The sequence below is a fragment of the Miscanthus floridulus genome, chromosome 8 (assembly GCF_019320115.1).
Source record: "Miscanthus floridulus cultivar M001 chromosome 8, ASM1932011v1, whole genome shotgun sequence".
In the NCBI taxonomy this organism is placed as follows: Eukaryota; Viridiplantae; Streptophyta; class Magnoliopsida; order Poales; family Poaceae; genus Miscanthus; species Miscanthus floridulus.
Genome location: NC_089587.1, coordinates 84,610,876 through 84,630,818, shown reverse-complemented (window position 1 = coordinate 84,630,818; position 19,943 = coordinate 84,610,876). Strand labels below are relative to the sequence as shown.

The 19,943-nt window shown below is 51.8% G+C and overlaps 1 protein-coding gene across 1 annotated transcript; it reads left to right on the top strand.

Moving 5' to 3' along the window:
* The first annotated feature begins 16,355 nt into the window (after window positions 1-16,355).
* Window positions 16,356-17,009, top strand: LOC136469506 (uncharacterized). Its single transcript, XM_066467676.1, has 2 exons — window positions 16,356-16,773; window positions 16,852-17,009. Exons 1-2 carry the CDS (start codon window positions 16,356-16,358, stop codon window positions 17,007-17,009), a joined length of 576 nt encoding a protein of 191 aa, XP_066323773.1.
* Window positions 17,010-19,943: the final 2,934 nt, after the last annotated feature.

Genomic DNA, 19,943 nt, shown 5'->3' with positions numbered 1-19,943 from the left:
CCAGAGCGTGATGTCAGATTGGAGGTGACGCTGGATCTAGTCTGCGAGGCCTCCTTTGGGATGGAGCCGTGTGTAGACTTTTTGGTGGATCTTTACCGGGCGAGCCTCATCGGAGGGGAGGTTACTCACGACTGTGCCGATGGAGGGTTTCGTGCCTTGGTAGCAGTGCCCCCACTCAGGAGCTACATAAGAAGGTTAGGAGCTCTGTGTTCTTCTGCTGAGCATCTATAGGTGCGACGCCCTTGAGGTACCTTGACGACTGGAGTGACGGGGCTTAGAGGGCTTCAGTCGGAAAAGTCTGACTGGGACCCTAACGACCTAAGCGATGGGGTTCGAAGAGCTTCAGTTAGAAATGTCCAACCGGGACCCATGCTCGTTGTCCACAATGGAGTCGACATGGCCTACATGGGGCGCCCCTTCACTTCCTTACCTATCAGTCGGTGTCTATCCTTACCTGTCATTCGGGTTCCTTTAGGTCTGACCTAGGGAAGTGGGGAGCCACCCATGTGCGGTGGTGCTTCGATTCCTGTGCTCGTGGTGTGGTAGTGGTTGATCGTGCGGTAGTGGTGGGCCATGGCCAGGCCATATCCCATCCGATCAGGTGTCGTTCCATCGAGCAGGGCGCGTCTTATCTGCATTAAATGAAAGAAAGGGCAAATCTTGCCCCGTCGTTCCGGCTTCCTCGATTGGCGCACCCCTCCATAACCGCTGCTCCCTTTTCCTTAAGTAGGAGAGGGGAGAGGGTTTTCATTCCGCTCTTTTGCCTATTCTTCGTCTGCCGCCGCCTTCTCTCCTCCTCTTTGCCGTGAGCGCTCCTAAGAGCCACGAAGGTTTCTAGGAAAGAAAGGGAGAGAGCGAGAGAGAAGATAGGAACTCACCGACATGTCGGACTAGAGGTCATCCATCATGAGGGCGTCGATGCTAGAGGCGTTCATCGCGAAGGGGTTCCTGCCACCGCAGGAGGTGGCACACTGGAGGGTCCCTAGGAAGGAGGAGTTCCCGCAACCTTGTCCTGATGAGGTGGTTTCTTTCCTTACCTTCCATGAGCGTGGATTAGGATACCCCGCGCACTAGTTCCTGCGTAGGCTCCTCAACGCGTGGGGTCTAGAACTGCAGCACCTCAATCCGACGGGGGTGCTACACATCGCTGGCTTCATCATCGTCTGTGAGGCTTTCCTTGGGATAGAGCCGCACGTGGACCTCTTTCGGCTCTTCTTCTCTAGGAGAGCTATGGTGGACTGGAGTTCGACCGAGATCGCTCCGGTCGGAGGCTTCTCCCTGTAGAGGAAGCCACGCACAGGAGGCTTGTATCCCGTGTACTCCCCATGTGACTCCAACTGGGGATGGCATAGGGAGTGGTTCTACATTAGGAATCCGGTGGGGGCGCCGTTTCTAGCGTTTACCGGTGGGAGGCCAATGAAGCAGAAGAGTTGGTCGTGGAGCTGCGCCCACGTGGAGAAGCACAAGGTGGAGGCCATTGAGGAGGAGCTCTAGAAGCTCGTAAGGAGCGGCCTCAATGTGGTGCAGGTGTTCCACACCCTTTATCGCCATCAGGTCACGCCGTTAGCGGAGAGGACACACCCGATGTGGAAGTATGACGGTCGATCGGACCAAGACCGCACGTCACCAGAGGAGCCACCGGACGATGAGATCTAGAGTCACATCGGCTGAGTGCTGCAGCTGAGGCCCAAAGAGACGGTGGTGGGAAAACCCATACCGTTTAATGCCTCGATCGTGCCCTCACTGGTATGCTCCCTTACTTTGCTCGTGCTTTTTCCTCTGCCCCTCTTCTTTTTTTATTTTGGTTCATTCGTTCCATAGGAGCTTGGGAGGTACAAGTCCCGGCCACACCTTCCCAAGGGGCCGGCGGGCCAGGCCTGGTAGGCCACCCAGAAGGAGGCGGCAGACGCCCAGAAGAAGAAGAAAACCAAGGAGGGTTATCGGAAAGAAGAGAAGAAGAAGGAGGTCGCCCGGCGCGTGAGAGCCGAGGAACGTACGAGCGATGTCGAGTCAGAACTCACGTCATATGATCCTACGAATCTGGACGACATGGTCTTCTCCGATGAGGAGGAGAGTTGGGAGGTCGTTGCGACCTCGGCGTTGCGTCGTGACCCTGAGGTGATGTCTGCTGGTGAGGAGCAGGAGGCCGCACGGCGCGCGGAGGTTCCTACATCGAGGAAGCGTGCGGCTAACGCGGACACCATTAGCGAGCGAGCGACGAAGCGAACGCGGTCACGGCACCCCTCGGCGGCGTTGCCAGCTCCATCGCTGCGTATGGTGGACGCGGCTAGACGAGCCAGACGGTCCGAGGAGCGGCCTGGCGACTGTGCGGCGATGGGGCCGGTGCCAATGCCGAACTTGCGGCCAGAGGAGGCCCCGCCTACTGTGGGTGCAGCCAAACAGTCTGGGTGGTCTGAGGGGTAGACTGGTGCCCAGTCGATGCACAACTCGTAGTGGGGGACACCCTGCCCGCTGCTCCAGTTGGGGAGCCTTGAGCTGGCGGTCGTAGCGACCCGTAGGCTGGGTAAGAGCGGGTTGTGTCGACTCTGACCCCGTCTGAAGTGAGGGGGAGCGATCCTCGTCCTATGGGCCCATCATCGTCGAAGCCTGTCTTCAGAGTAGTGTCACTCGCCACCCGGTATGTTTCCTTTTGTTGCTTCTTCGACTTTTGGTGGTCGAGTCTTTTTGGAGTGTGGCTTGCCCATGATTTTTGTCAGTAGGCGAGGGATGCCGGGGTTGAGCATCGCCCTGGTCTCCATGTAAGAGGTTTGGAGGCCCACCCTACAGCGTGTTGCGGTGAGCGAGGGTGGTAGCAGGGTGGCAGTGGTGAAGCCTTCCCTCTCGAGGGTGGTGTCCCCTGGGGCGGCTGCTGGTAACTGTGGGATTATTAACCCCTATACCCTTACGGCTAGGCTTGGACCAGTCCGGACCAGAAGTCTGGCCCACTAGAAGATGATGCATGGCCCGGCCAATCTGTTTGGAGTCCCGCGTAAGGAATCAAGGCAGATTTAGAGATCAAGCAAGATCCTGGTCGGTTAGAATAGGAATCCTTATCTGACCATCTATGGCAATTGTAACTGATTAGGATTAGTTTCTAGATCTGTAATCCTACCCCTCGGACTATATAAGGCGGGCAGGGGACCCCTCTAAAAATCATCTTTCATTGACATACAACAATACAATCAGACACTGGACGTAGGTATTATGCCTTCACGGCGGCCGAACCTAGATAAAACCTCGTGTTTGTTTTGCATCACCATCTTGTTTGTAGCTTACGTATCTGTCTGCCGATAATCTACTACCTTGGGCATACCCCTAGGTAGACTGCCGACCATATTTCATCGACAGTGGCGCGCCAGGTAGGGAGTGTGCATACTGCTCTCTAGATGAACAAGATGGTCATCATCCCCGGTTCCATGGCGGTACCGAACGGCCTCACGTCCACCATCAGCCAGATCACTTGGACCACTGGCTCCGATGACTACATCACCATGACCACGGAGGAGGCGCGGATTCAATCTACGTCGACCACTGCTTCATCTACATTGGCTATGGCTCTGACCACGGTGGATCTGGCTCTAGCCACACCAACATCGTCTTCAGCTACATCAACAACCATCGACAACACCGACCTGCTCGACTCCATCGATCGGGTCAGCACCAAACTTGCTAAAACCCTAGCTCTGGTAAGTTTGATTCAAAGTCAACCTAATGAGCAGGTAACCACTACCCACAACAGATCTACCCGACCAGCTCAGGCCAGTTGTCCTGCACGACTCGGTACGGATCTCGTGGTCACATCTACTCCTGAAGGGTGCTATGTTCGTCGCCGGCCAGCCCCCGCGATGGGTCTATGGCTCTCCGAGTACGAAGCCTCGATGGAGAACTACCAAGCCCAGCCCTATGGCATGCGTAACTTCGTCAACATGGTCCGGATTGAGGATTATCAAGAAGGATCAGTCCACACAGTTCAAGAGGGTGGCTCAAGCTCCTCATCTGGCATCACATCTAATGGCTCCGTCCACACCGAGCTCCAGCATCATGATAATGAAGGCGTTGAATACGATCTGGATATACCAGACCATGCCCCGGGGTTCCCACGATTCCCATCCTTCCCACCAAGGTAAGGAGACTTGATCAATGTTGTTAGTAATGATGAACCACCGGTAGTTGGCGAAACAGAACAAGAAAGGCTAGCACACGAAGCACACAATATTGACCGGTTTAATCACCGACAAATCGAAGCCGAGGTAGAAGAGAAGGCACGACGCATAAGGGTCTAGCCACGCGACCTTAACAATGCCTTTGATAGGGTGGGGGACAAGCAGGTCATCAGGACCCCAAGCGCCAACGTAGCTGTTGCTATGGTGACAATGCAATGACTACCCAATACCCCAGAAACCTAGGCAGTTCATGATGATATACAAGCTTACCTGACGGCTGCTATGGCCCAGACCGCAGAGATTATAAATCAAGCCTGGGCTCCATCTGTCTCAGTTAAATCAAGCCACAGCCGCTAGTACTCAAGTCGCTCACAGCCACCCAACCAACGTGGCTCACGCAACAACGACCCATCAAACAACCATCAAGGCAGAAACAGTGGCCATGGTGGTGGCCGGGATGACAACCGCCGTGACTATCAGGACAACAACTGCCGAGACAACCGCGATAATCGCCATGATAACCGCGGTCATAGGGTTAACCAGGGTGGCAACCGGGATCGCTGTGATGACAATAATGATCTCTGCCATTACCTCAGAGAACGCAATCTGTGCGATCACATTAACCAAAGAGCCAATGATCGTGCATCCCACAAAAGCTATCGCCGTATGGAATATGATACTACCTGCGGCCCTTTAGGTTTGAAGCAGTTTACTCCACACCTTCGCCAAGTCATATGGCCCAGGAACTTCAAGCTCGAAAAACTTTAGAAGTACAACGGCAAGGAGAACCCCGAATTATGGGTCATGCTCTATGAAACTGCGTGCAGATCAGCCATGGCTGACGAGCACGTTATGTCTAATTACTTCCCAGTCACCGTCAGCCATGTAGGCCACCAATGGCTAGTCAGCTTGCCGGCAAACTACTTTGATTCTTGGCAAGAGCTCAAGCAAGCATTCATCGACAACTTCATTGCTACTTGCGAGCAACTCGACAACAAATATGATCTGTAGCGGATTTGAGATCGCAAATATGAGCCACTACGTGAGTACGTCCAACGCTTCTCGGAGATGCGCATCAAGGTCCCATCAATCTTCGACAATGAGGCAATCGAGGCTTTCATCACTGGTCTCCGCTTCCACGATGCCCTAAGGGACAAGCTCCTCCACAAGAGACCTGAATCAGTCACAGCGCTCCTGGCCACTGCTAAAAAATATGCAGATACCGATGATGCTAAAAAGATAATCATCGAAGAAGCAGCAAGGGTTCCACGCTTCGACCACCCCCCACACCACGACGACTACCGCGGCAACCATGGTCAGAATGACAATTTTGATCGCCACAACCAACGCAATGATTCCCACAACCACCGCGACCAGCGTAACCAGCGGCGTAATCGTCATGACGATTACAGGGGCAAGCGTGCTCGGGAAGACAACGGCGAGGTCAACACCATTAAAAAAGGTGGTGGATATCGCAACTATGAAGAAGACTATGCCAAAGCATTGAAAGGACCCTGCCAGCTCCATCCCAAGTCAAACCATACCATGGAGAATTGTCGTGTCCTTAAATCTATCTACACATGCCAACAGGCTCCGGATACATCCGACAAGCCGAACGACGCAGGGGAGTAGCGTAACGAGGACAACGACGATGAAGACGTAGATCCCCATCACAAGTACATCAAGCCAACCAATCGTGTCCACACCATCATTAGAGGCAAAGTGTCCATCGAGACCAAACGAGAACACAAGCTGCTCGCCCACGCTTGCTTGAACGTGGCCAACGCCGACAACCTCATCGCCGATCTACGGCTCCCTCCTTGGTCTCACCGCGAGATCTCCTTCAGTAGAAAGGACCAATGGGCTACAATACTTGAGCCAGGATGTTTTGCTCTGGTTCTCGATCCTTGTATCAACAAGGTTTAGTTCGACAGAGTGCTGATTGACGGCGGTAGTTCCATCGATATACTGTTCAAGAACAGTTTGCCAGCCTAAAGATAACCCAAGCTGATCTCAAGCCATACGAGGCACAGTTCTGGGGTGTTTTCCCCGGACAGAGCTCCACACCTCTCAGGCAGGTCACGCTACCTATGCAATTTGGTACCCCGGACCACTTCCGTACCGACTATGTCAACTTCATGATCGCTGACTTCGACGGCACCTATCACGCTATCCTTGGTCGACCAGCGCTCACCAAATTCATGGCCATACCTCACTATAGGTATTTGGTGCTCAAGATGCCTACCAAGAAAGGGGTTCTAACTCTTAGGGTCAACATATACGTAGCTTATACCTATGAGGACGATAGCTTTAAAATAGTAGAGGCTCATGACCTCTCTATTTGCATGGCTGAGACCACGCTCGACGCCAAGAAGACACCAGCCAACCACCTAGAGATCCTAGAGCTCGAGGCCCCACGCAAGAACGTCAAGTCCAAAGAGCACAAAGCGATCCAGCTGGTCGACGGTGATCCTAGCAAAATGGCACTTATCGGAGCCAACCTGGACCTAAATAGGAAGACGCGCTCGTCAGGTTCTTAAGGAGCAACGTGAGTGTGTTCGCATGAAAACCCGCTGACATGCCTGGTGTACCTCGGAACTTGATCGAGCACTCCTTAAATGTCGACGGCAAGGCCAAACCTATCAAGCAGAAGCTATGACGGTTTGCTCACGACAAAAAGGAGGCTATTAGGGTAGAAGTTACATGGCTTTTGGTAGCCGGATTTATCAAAGAAGTGTATCATCCGGAGTGGTTAGCCAACCCAGTTCTTGTACGCAAAAACAATAATAAATGGAGAATGTGCGTTGATTACACTGATCTCAATAAACACTGCCCTAAAGACCCCTTTGGCTTACCTCGCATAGACGAGATCGTAGATTCAATTGCCGGTTGCAAGTTGCTTTCCTTTCTCGATTGCTACTCTAGCTCTCACCAGATCGCTCTCAAAAAGGATGACCAGATCAAGACATTCTTCATCACGCCCTTCGGCGCTTACTTCTACATGACCATGTCGTTCGGGCTCAAGAACACTGGGGCTACCTACCAATGCGCCATACAGGCCTGCCTCAAAGACAAGATAAAAGACGACCTCATCGAGGCTTATGTTGACGATGTAGTTGTTAAAACCAAGGAAGCATACACCCTTGTTGACAACCTCAAACATACCTTTGCAGCTCTTAACACATTCCAATGGAAATTAAACCCAAAGAAGTGTATCTTTGGTGTTCCATCTGGTATATTGCTTGACAACGTCGTCAGTCACGACGGCATACGCCCTAACCCAGAGAAGGTAAAAGCTGTCTTGGACATGAAGCCACCCAAAAAGGTGAAGGATGTTCAGAAGCTTACTGGATGCATAGCTGCCCTAAGTCGTTTCATATCAAGATTAGGTAAAAAAGGACTACCATTTTTCAAGCAGCTCAAAGCATCTGAGAAGTTTGAGTGGTCGGAGGAAGCGGACGCTGCCTTTACACAGCTGAAACAATTCCTTACATCACCTCTGGTCCTCACTGCTCCTAGAGAAGACAAAACCCTCCTGCTTTACATTATGGCAACTAATCAAGTGGTCTCCACTACCATAGTGGTCGAGCGCGATGAGCCTGGCCACGTCTACAAGGTACAGTGACCAATATATTTCGTCAGTGAGGTGCTTAATGAATCTAAGACTAGTTACCCACAGATTCAGAAACTGATCTACGCCATACTAATCACATCCTAAAAGTTGAAACACTACTTCGATAGATATCACGTGGTGGTCATGACTGAGTACCCTCTAGGAGACATCATTCGCAACAAGGATGCAAACAGGCGCATCGTCAAATGGGCAATAGAGCTATGCCCTTTCTCCTTGGAATTTGCAAGCCATACTATGATCAAGTCTTAGGCACTTGTTAATTTCATCATCGAGTGGATAGACTTAAGCACACCTACCTCTCAGGGTCCCGGCAAGTATTAGAAGATGTACTTTGATGGCTCTCTCAACATCAATGGCGTAGGAGCAGATGTCCTTTTTGTGTTACCATCCAAGGAGCAGCTCTGATACGTCCTCAGGGTTTATTTCCCGACGTCTAATAACGCCGCCGAGTACGAAGCATGCCTACATGGTCTACGCATTGCGGTCGAGCCCGGTGTCAAACGTCTCTATGTCTATGGAGACTTGGCTCTGGTCATTAACCAACTCAACAAGGACTGGGATACGACTAGTGAAAAGATGGATGCATACTGTAAATCGATCAGAAAGCTAGAAGGTAAGTTCTATGGCATCGAGTACACACATGTGGTCCGGGACAAAAATCAAGCAGTAGATGCGCTATCAAAGTTAGGATCATCCCGAGCCAAAGTCCCACATGGCATATTTGTTCAAGACATGCTCACGCCTTCCATCGAAGAAGAAGATCCCACGGTTGAAAAGCCTCTAGACCAGCCATTGGTGGCTACGGTTTCGGCGTCAAATACCACCGAACCACCTCTGACCACTAAGGAGCCTGACTGGAGAGTACCTTTCATCAAGTACCTGATAGATGGTAGCGGTTACACTGATCGGACAGAAAACGAACGCCTGATGCGTCGTAGTAAGCAGTATCTGCTCGTCGATGGCTAATTGTGGCGCAAGAACGCGAAGGAGGAAATCTTGATAAAGTGTATAACCCAGGAGGATGGTGAACATCTCCTAGACCAAATCCACTCTGGCTCCTACGGTAACCATGTGGCCTTGAGAACGCTGGTTGGCAAGGCTTTCTGAGCAGGGTTCTATTGGCCATCAGCCGTAGCCGATGCAGAGAAGATAATCCGTCATTGTGAAGGTTGTTAGTTCTTCGCCAAGAGAATTCACGTACTAGCACATGAGATTTAGACAATACCAGCCTCTTGGCCCTTCGCATGCTGGGACTAGATATGATTGGGCCTTTCAAACTGGTCCCTGGGAAATTTACATGCGTCTTTGTGCTGATCGATAAATTTTCCAAGTGGATAGAGTACATGCCCTTGGTCAAGGCATCTTCAGAAAAGGCTATTGCATTCATCGACCAGGTCATCCACCACTTCGGCATACCCAACAGCATCATCACTCATCTGGGTACTCAGTTCATCGGGAACGCTTTTTGGGACTTTTGTGATGAAAGGAGCATAGTAGTAAAATACGTCTCGGTGGCGCACCCTAGAGCTAATGGACAGGTCGAGCGGGCAAATGGTATGATCTTGGACACACTTAAGAAGAGGATGTACAGAGAAAATGACAAAGCTCCTAGAAGATGGCTCAAAGAGTTACCAGCCGTGGTATGGGGCCTTAGAACCTAGCCCAATCGCAATACCGGCGTATCACCATACTTTATAGTTTATGGCGCTGAGGCAGTGCTCCCAGCGAATATAGCCTTCAAATCAGCATGGGTAGAGAACTTTGACGAAGACAAGGCCAATGAAGTACAAGAGCTAGAAGTGAATAGTGCAGAAGAGAAGCGGCTTGATTCTTGCGTACGTACAGCCAAATACCTTGCTGTTTTGCGTAGGTACTACAACAAGAACATCAAGGAGCGGTTCTTCATGGTTGGGGACCTGGTCCTGAAGTGGAAGACAAATCAGGCTGGCGTCCACAAACTCGCAACCCCATGGGAAGGGCCCTTCATGATCAAAGATGTTACACGACCAACATCTTACAGGTTAGCTCACCTGAACGGTACAGACATACCCAATTCATGGCACATCGACAAGCTTAGGCGTTTCTATGCTTAACTACTGAGATATGTACCCCTCTTGTACTTTTGATTTAATTCAATAAATCTATTATGATTTCTCCGACCATTCTAATGTGTCACTTCGAAGTCTATTGTTATTCTAACTCAACCAGTTAAAACCGACCACCATTCCTTCTCGGGTTTTTGGAGCAGGCCCTGTCTCCGGTTCCTCCCAACACGTGCATGGGATCTGCTCTCTACGCTATGGGTGATCGGTAGGTCCTCTCTGGTTTGACTTGTGTGTGTCTACGTGTGCACAAGCTACGCACCTCACACTCTGACCACAAGACAAACTAGGGCCATACAAACCTTTCAGGATGACATGTCCACTAAACTGGTACAACTAAATAGAACGTTAACATGTTCTCACTTAGTTACACCAACATGATATCCATGCTTAAATACATTTTCTACAAAACAAACAAGCTTATGCTGATATATGGTTATGTTATTACAAGCTTGCCTAAAAAGGTCCAAGTTTACAATAACACAACTACATCTTCTTCCATAGCTATAGCCTATACTATTGGATGGTCGGGGCACGCAACACCTGCTGCTTGCTGGGACTGACATCGTGCAAGGGTCTCGGAGACTCTGGCATTGATCGAGCTGAAGAAGATGGCCCCGCCGATGCCTGGCTGGTCGAGACCGCAGGCTTCGCCGGTTGGCTTAAAAATGAAGGCACTTCCAGCTGACTTGTTGATGGTGTTCCCTGTATAGGTGGTGTCGCGCCTCCACATAGGTTAATGTTGCCAATTATTTTTGCCAACAAGTCCAGCTAGGTCGTCCGTAGCTCCTCAGCCTTGTCTGGATCTACCTCCTTCGAGTATCCAGCCTCCAGGCGCTTGAGATCGATCAAGGGGTAGTGAGCACATACCATGCTTAGCACATGTGTGCCTGTGTACTCACCTGCCTCCTTCACAAACTCCTAGAACCATCCCCATACCTTTCGGCATCTCTCGATCAACCCCAGCTATGGCACCCTTTGCACGTCCTCTGCTAGTGCCGGATCGATGAGGTTAAGGACTGGCAAAATGCCCGTTGCCACCTCCTGGCACCGGTTTTTCCAGGTGTCACGATCCTTGGTGATCTCTTAGCACTGCGCCTTCCAGCCGTCATGGTCTTTTATCACGGCCTCCAGATGCTTCTTCGTATTGATTTTTATAACTGCAAACCGTACATGCTGTTAAGACGCTATATTACGCCAAACTACGGTAGGCAACAAAAATGGGCAAAGGGGTTTGGAAAACTTACCTTTCAGCTCCTCTATCATCTTGGTCATGTGGTCCCAGAGCTACGACTGGTCTTGTGCCAGTTTTCTGTTGTCCTCTTTTAGGCGATCACACTCTATGACCGCACGACTGTTCTCCTCTCGAAGACGGACCACTTCGGCTTCTAAGCCTGCACTACAGCTGTTACTACCAACAACGCAACAGCACTTGTTAGTAGTCATTGTGATAAAGTGGCTACTTACTTGTTCTTTCCTCCTCTTTATTACTGAGCTAGATGACCAGGTTTTGGTTCTAGGACTCTTGCACCGTCTTTTCATGGTTGGTGGCTTCAAGTTGCTGGCGCAAGCGTTCCACCTCCGCTGTCAGCTCCTTGTTGCTTGCAGCGATCTCCTCGATCTAGTCGAAGCATTTCTTGTGGTCTTCATTAAGTCCTATGTGCATATAGCTAAGTAAGACAGCTGTGACTAGATAGTGAGATCAGGGGGTAAAGCGAAGCTTACCTACACTTCCGTCACCAGCTGTTTCACTACCCGTTCAACTTTCTTGGTTTCTTCGACCTTCGGGATTTCCTCATGGACAACCCATTGGTCGTTTCGCCAACGTGACACATACACATGTTGTCGCTTGTCCTATGGATGGCCCAAGACCTCCTCCACTTCGTCCTCTTTGGGCTCTTCTTCGGGTCTTAGTGCTGGTCTGGCGTCAGCAGCTTATGCGATCACCAAAGCCTTCCCACGGGCTTCAGCATCGGTGAATGTGGGCTATGCTCTCACCTCCAGTTGTTGCTCCTTGGTTTGCTCTGTCACCCTCGAAGCTAAAGTGTTGCCCTCAGTAGGTCTAGCGCTCGGAGCACTCATGCCTGGCTTAGTTGGTCCCTCGACCACCTGCTCGGGGACTATTGTCTGACTGCTCCCTTACTGAGGCCTCGACGGGTCTTCTGCTATGGCTTCCTCAGTGGCCGGTTGTGGGGCAGTCTGCTCTGAACTTATTGGTGGAGCGACGAAACTTCCGGCTAGCTAGTCCGGACTTTCTATGGACATCGAACTAGTACATCCGAGAAAAGTTCAGAAGGCAACCATATTCAATGCAAATTGCTAACTTATAATAATGTTACAAATACTTACATGTTAGAAGCACGAATGATGTGGTGGATGCGCGTCTCTTTGGCCGCACTTGCTCCACGTGTTGTGCGGGTGACTCCTGGTCTCCCTCTACATCCAGCACTGTCGCTGGGCCTTGGTGCCCAACACCTCCGCCACTTGTCCTTCGCGCTGCAGTGGTCGGTGGTGTGCTCAGTCGGGTTATCGCTCCCATCGCCGGTCGATTTCCTTGCCCAGGTACTCCCGAGGTCGACCCAGCTACATCCTTCACCGTCGTCAACAATGTGGGTCCCATAGGCGCGGAGGAGACACCCTACTCCATCGACTCCAGTTGTTTCCTCCTCTTTCGAGGGACAAGTCGAAAGGTGTCTGCATCGTCTCCCTCCTCTGTGTCATCGTTCGACCAGGAAAAAATCGCCTATCGACGCTTGCTGGCAGGTTTCTCCTTCGGGCCCTCCTCAGGCTCATTGATACTTAGCGCCCCCCCCGGTGAGCAGGGTGGTTGCTGATCTCTTCTTCAACTGTTTAGGGGTAGTCGTCCGCTTACCAGCGGCCAGGGGCGCTGCCTCCTCTCCAGCTCTGAGCATCGCCCAGTCGACGTCCTCGTCTTCGATCTCAACGCTGGTCTGGGTAGTGGGACTAGCTCCTTGTGGCCACTCCACTCTAGGGGGTGGCAATGCAAACACTGTCGCTCTATCCCGATCATTAACCTGGGTAACAAAAATGGGTGAACACAGTAAGTTTCCACTTATCCTACCACAATATAAAACTATGGGTACAGGGCAAGACGAGTTATCTTTGGGGGAGGTCGGGCAAGCTTGAAAGCGTGCTCGATATCATTCAATCTGGCATAATTTGGATCAGCTAAGTTAAATAGCTCTCCAATTCTAGCTTTGACTTCAATTTTGTCAAGTGCCTCCTGCCTCATCCTCGTTGAGTCCGCGCTACCTTGATATTCATAGCCAGGATGTACTCTCCTCTGGCAGGGCTGGATCCATCGGCTAATGAAGTTCCCGACTACGCTCGGACCATCTAGTTTTTTCCATGGGATCATTCCAAATATTTCTAGAATCTGTTCTAGGTGCTCGGGCTTCTCTGACCAGCTTGTCCTCTTCTCCGAAATGTACCCCACGTCGCACAATGTAATCATGTTTGGCTCTTCGCGGATGTAGAACCATTTCTTGTACCAGTCGTCTAGCGACGTGTTCCATGGGTAGTGCAGGTACTGGACTTTCATGTCGTCACGGAGGTTGAGGTACACACCCCTGGCTATCTTCGAACCGCCGCTTCCTTTCTTCCACAGACAGAATAGATGGTGGAAAAAATCAAAATAGGGCTGGAAGCCGCCATATGCTTCGCAAAGATGTATGAAAGTGGCGACAAGGAGGATCGAGTTGGGATGTAGATTACAAATCCCAATCTCATAGTAAAGACAGAGCCCCTGAAGAAAAGGATGTACCGGAACCCCAAATCCTCACTTAAAGAAGTCTTCGAACACCATGATCTCACCTGGTTGTGGATCTAGGTACCCCTCGCCCTCCGGCGCATGCCATCCTATGAGCTCTTTGTTATGGAGTACCCCCATGGTGATGAGGTCTTCAATGGTCTACTCGTTGCTTCTCAATTTCCACCACTCCTTCGCGACGACTCCTGCTTTCTTCTGCGCATCACTTTTCGCCATGACTCTGGCCTTGCTGATGAACGAGGAAATTACGGAGGATTGATTGGTGGTAATTTTAGAGGTATTAGGGTTGGCGACAGGAAGAAGATGGCTACGGCTGCGAATGGCAATGGGGTTCAGTAAAAAGTAACTTACCTATCTTATACTATATTTAACCCAAGAGTTATGTCGTTTCGTCTACCTGAGATTCTTGGGAGACGTGCACACGCGCACATAGACGATTGTTTTCATAGCCTCGAGATCTATGCAAATATATGCGCCTCTTCATTGCCAGTGTGGGAGGGCCCACGCTGAAGCACCTACTTACAGGTGCCACGCAACTGTTTGCTTGAAAAGACAAAAAGGCAGTATGACGTGCTATACCCGTCTACTTCTTTGACTAGACGTGTCAGATTGGACTTGAAGGAGCAAGTAAATAAATAAATACAAAAAATAATAGTACAAGTGGCATATGGTCTTTCACCACACTTCTCGTGCTCGGGGACTGTCGCGACTATCCTTGTGCTCGGGGACTGTTTAGACCACCATCGTGCTCGGGGACTATCCAGACCACCATCGTGCTCGAGGTCTGTTCAGACCACCATCGTGCTCAGGGACTGTTCCGACCACTCTCATGCTCGAGGACTACCCCGACCACTCTCCTAACATTTCTCGAAGACCGCTCTCCATGGCTACATGTGATTTGTACTCACATACAGTTGAGAGGCATTTATTTAGACCTTGCTACAAGGCTGATACCTCACCTTTCAGCAAGCTCGAGGACTACATCGGTACGATGCACCTGCCGGTGCATCTCGTATTGCTTGTACGACGATTGAATTCTCAACTTCAGTGAGAATTCTTTTTAGACCCTGGCACCACGTGCCTATATCACTTACTACCAGGTTTGGGGACTAAGTGGGCACACTTCACCTTGCGGTGAATGTGCTTATTTTATCGACCCCTACGCTTTGACTGTTGGCCATAACTACTATTGTACAAGGGTCACTTACATTTATTTTCGGAAATACAAGTGGGCACACTTCATCAGGAAAGAAATCTTTTTTCTTTTTTCTTTAGAGCACCATGCATTCTTCGGACAATCGGAATCTTCGACTATAATTGTGGTCTACTGCTTTCTGTTCTGATCGGAATACTGGCACATTCGCTTGGTCAATGTTTCAACCAGTTGGAGATGACATGAAGACGGATCGCATTGGTCGAAGGAGATCGAACGACGTGTCACAGCATAATACATGGTGCTCGAGGACTAGCTGTGGGGGTATTAACCCCTATACCCTTACGGCTAGGCGTGGGCCAGCCCGGACCAGGGGGTCTGGCCCACTAGAAGACGACACGTGGCCTGGCCAATCTGTTTGGAGTCCTGCGCAAGGAATCAAGGCAGATTTGGAGATCAAGCAAGATCCCGGTTGGTTAGAATAGGAATCTTTATCTGGCCATCTATGGCAATTGTAACTGGTTAGGATTAGTTTCTAGATCTATAACCCTGCCCCCGGACTATATAAGGCAGGCAGGAGACCCCTCTAAAAATCATCTCTCATTGACACACATTAATACAATCAGACGTAGGACGTCGGTATTACGCCTTCACGGCGGCCGAACCTGGATAAAACCTCATGTTTATCTTGCATCACCATCTTGTTTGTAGCATGCGCATCTGTCTACCAATAATCTACTATCTTGGGCATACCCCTAAGTAGACTACCGACCATATTTCGTCGACAATAACATGACAGCGGCGGCGACGTTGTTGGTGGCAATCCCGATGTTGACGATGGAGGTGGCATCAGAGGTAACTCTTGCACCCCCTCCTTCACTGGTCATGGTGGAGGAGACAAGGGGGGGGGGGCGAGCTCCCCACCTCACCGGGTGGAGGGCTGCACAACCCATCCTTGCCATCAAAGCCAAAGTTGTGGGAGGGAAGCGTGGCCAAGACAGAGTTGGGACACCAGGCAGCGTCCCATGCGAACGTGGTGGTGGAGATCCCATCTGACGATGAGGCGGATACCGTGTTGGAACCGCCGGTGTCACCGTGGGAGCTAGCGGTGTCACCGCGGGAGCTGGTGGTGGTCCGGTTGGAGGCTGGGCCCTCTGGTGGTTCATCGGAGGATGACCTAGAGTGGCCCTTCCCCAAGGACTCATCGAAGATGAGGTTTGTCCTCCAGGATTCCTAGGAGCACCAGCTCTAGGACATTTTTGTGGGGCAAGGGCATGCCACGGTGTCCGAGCTCACCAAGTTGTCCGTGAAGCTGGAGAGCGCTCGAAAGCCGGCTCAGTTTGCCTGGCTACTGGTTGAGGTTGACCTGCAGCTCACTACGGAGGTGAGTTTCTGGTACTTCTCCTTGCCCTTTGAATCTTTCGTCGGTTGTTTTTATAATGCCTATTTTCTACAGGAAATAAGGAAGGTGTCGTCCCGCAAGTCTCACTTCCTTCGGATGGAACACGCCCGAATGGCCAAGCTTGAGCACCGGGTGGAGTCTGCTTACCGCGAGTCCCAGGCTCGGGTGGCCGAGGCGTCTGTGGTGCAGGCGGAGGAGCAGCGTGCGGCAGAGCGGATGACTGCTACCGAGCGAGGGCTCGAGGCGACAAAGGTCCGCCAGGCAAAGACTAAGGCAGGGCTACAGACGTCCCTGGCAAACATCGAGGCAGTGCTCCAAGAGGCCTTGGCAGCCCTTGAGCCAGAGCGAGCCGCCCTGGAGTCGACACAGAAGGCCCTGGAGGCGAAGCAGAGGGCCCGGTCGGAGGTGGATTGGGAGGTGCTCACGCTCCGGGACCAGGTGATGGGGATGGAGGACGCGAGTGCCCGGCTGCATGAGCAGGCGGCTCGGCAGGCAGAGGATCTCTCCACCCTTGAGGCCTCTTGTGTCGGTGCGTACCTTTTTGTTTTCTCATGGTGTTGATTTCTTTTCCCCCAGCCTATTTTTGAGCTTATCGCCCTTCTTGCAGAGCTGGGTGAAAAGGTGAAGGCGCTGGAGCGAGACCTGGAGACGACCAAGGCGAACTTCAGCCGGAATGTCGAGGAGCTAGCCAAGTCCCATGAGGAGCGATGTGCTCTCGAAGGGGAGCTCGGCCAGATCCGCAATGCTGCTAGCTCGTCATCTTGAAAGTCTTCGGGTCGGTGCCAAATACCAGTGCACCCGCAGTTCAGCTAGCGGAGGTCCCGGATGTGGTCAAGGACCTTGTCAGGAGTGGGCTGTTTTATGGAGCATCGGGGGTGCTGACCTCAGTGGCGACATACCACCCGAATCTAGACTTTGCCACTATCTGTGGTGGGTATGCTGAAGGCCTGAGCATGGAGGACATCCAGTCAATCAGGGTAAGCCTGCTGTAGCACGCGCGGTCGGTGTCAAAGCAAGTCTCCGCTGAGTGGGTGATGGATGTTCACCGTCAAGACATGGCCTAAAGCATGCGTGGAGAGAATCCCTCCAAGCCTGCAGATAGCACAGAGCCTGGTTCGGGGGGGGGGGGAATGTTGCCTCGGCCCTGATCGAGCCAAACATCGTGCTGCCGGGGAGCGAGCAGCCTACGCCTTCGTTGGTCACGCCATCAGCAGATGCCGCCGGGTTAGTTTAATACCTTTTTAAATATAAGTAGTTAGTAAATGTAAGAAGTTTAAGTTCATGGGGGGAACCCCTGTGTAAAACATTCGTGTGTGTTTTAATGATTGCAATCGGTTTTTATTTTTGTGATGGAGTTGCTCCGTTCGGGGGAGCTTGTTCCCTTTCGTTCCTTAGTTCTCCCTTAGCATAATTTTGTTTTAAATTTCTTTCTCTCTCATACCTACCCGTTTGTTCCGTGGGCTACAACTTTGCGAGCACGGGGCGTGTCCCGTGAGGCTCGGCCGGTCATAGCCATAGGAAAAGGCGGGGTGCGATCAGTCGGAATATTCTAAAGCAAAGTTACATAAGGTAAAACAAAGAAATGAACTACCCTTTCGTTCAGGTAGGAAGGAGTTTCTTCATACAAAAGTAAAAAGAGTACTTAATGTAAAAACAAACAAAATAGTGGGGTAGTAGAGCCCCCTAGTGGAGCCCCCGAGCGCCTCAAGCCAAAAAGTGTTCGGGTCGAGGTGCTCTTATAGGAGCGTTCGCTAAGTAAAGGTAAGACTGAAACTTAGGAAAAGAAGAAAAGACATAGTTGTTCCAAGGTTCTTAGAGAGGGCGTCGTCGTTGTTGTCCTTCAGTCGATAGGCTTTCGGTCGGATCACTTCAGTCGTCTGGATCCTTGCTCGCTGCGCCCCTACCTTTGGTTGCTGCTTCCTCGCCTTCTTCTTTCCTTGGCCTGCCAGCCTACCTCAGCAGGCGCTTGAGGAGCTGACAGTCCTTGTAGAGGTGCTTGACGGGGTAGTCATGGTTAGTGCACGGGCTCTCCATGAGATCGTGGAAGTGGCCCAGAGGGTCTTACAAGGGTTGTGTGCCTGCGTGATCGGTCGCGGCGACCGACGTGAAGTTAGTTGGTTGGTGGTGATCCTTTCTATTCTTTTTCCCCTCTACATGGAGGGGCCCTCATCTTGATCCTAGCACTTGGCCTTACCTTTGTCGTGGCCCCTGTTGAAGCATGGCAAAAAAGGCGCTTGCTAGGGGTGTTGGACAAAGGTCCGTGGTTCCAGGCTGTCAGGGCTGGGACTCCGATCGACGCTGCGCGTGTCTTGGTTCGACCCGAGCCACGCGTAGATAGGCAGTCGGCACAGGGCGGTCGTCAAGTCAAGATGGGGTGCAGTTGCGGCTTCTTATGCCGCAATTGGTGGTTGTGACGATGATAGGGTGTAGTGCCTCATCTGCTGCATCCCTGTTCCCCAAACAAGGAGCGAGGTCATGAGTTGGCATCGTGATGCGGAGCACTCCGCTTGTTGAACGGCGATGGTCTCCACCAGTGCCCAGTGGTTCCGGTGGATCACCTGTTCGCAAGGGTCGTTCGGCTCAGATAGGCTACGCAGGAGCATTACCGCAGTGACAATGTTTTGACTGGCCCGAGCAAACTATGGGGGGGTCGGTCCCCCGAACTAGGGCATTGCACTGGGGCTGACGGGCGTGACCCCGAGCGCCATTCGCCGATCTATGCGCATGGGGCGCAGTATGGTGCACCGAGCGCGCTGGTGCAGTTGGTAGCTGATGCAGCCACTATCGTCGTAGATCCTCCCCATGCTCACGTGTGAGCTCGGGGGTCCCCGCGTGAGGGCCCAGTGAGGCATGGGTCCGGAAGGACTCCATTACCCCTAGCGGCTATTTTGAGGCGTCCGCCACAGCGTACTCCTAGGACCGATGGTGCCTACGCACCACGTCGTCGATGCTGGAGACGTCACTCCCGATGTCGTCATCCATGATGTCGAGGAAATAGGTGGGAGCATAGCTCGCCATCCCCACGAACTCTGACGTGAGAGGGTGCGGCGCCAGCACCTTTTGGAGTCCTCGGGCGTATGCGTCCACGAAAGATGCGAGGCCATATGGGAACCAGCCGTATGGTGGCTGCGACGGGGACAACGGTAACCCACTGGGTATTTGGCGGAAGATAGAGCGTAGTAAGTAAATAACAGCATGTATATTACACACAGTGGGGTTTGAGCAAAGAGTTTGCTCGGAATGAAGTGCAGATACCACGCCGTCGAAGTCACGCGTCCCGAAGTCGATGGAGGACGTCCCTCCGACGGGTGCCAGGTCACGAGTCTCCTCGCGGAGGTGGAGTACGCCGAGCCAGTCGGCGACAAAGTCTAGGCTTTCAAAGAGGAAGGCCTGGGATGGCTCGAAGACGGGTGGAACCCACGCTCTGGCGGGCGAGAGCGCGGGAAACTCCAACGAGCCAAAGCAAATCATATCGCCCGAGCCCGCCACGGCGGGGGTGGCGGAAAAATGGGCCATCCGATGACCAAAAGAGTGTTGAACGTACAACATCTTCCCCACGGACGGCGCCAACTATCGGTGCAGAAAATGACCAACTAGTGAATATTTATAGTTTTACTGTACGTTGTGATCGGAGGTGGCCTAGCACACAATGATACAGGATTTATACTGGTTCGGGCAACGTGCCCTACGTCCAGTCAG

What these genes read in the sequence shown, in the direction of transcription:
- LOC136469506 (XM_066467676.1), top strand. Translation starts at nt 16,356, where the DNA reads ATGGCCAAGCTTGAGCACCGGGTGGAGTCTGCTTACCGCGAGTCCCAG. An exon ending in CCTTGAGGCCTCTTGTGTCG is followed by an intron (nt 16,774 to 16,851) that starts GTGCGTACCTTT and finishes CCCTTCTTGCAG; the next exon opens with AGCTGGGTGAAAAGGTGAAG.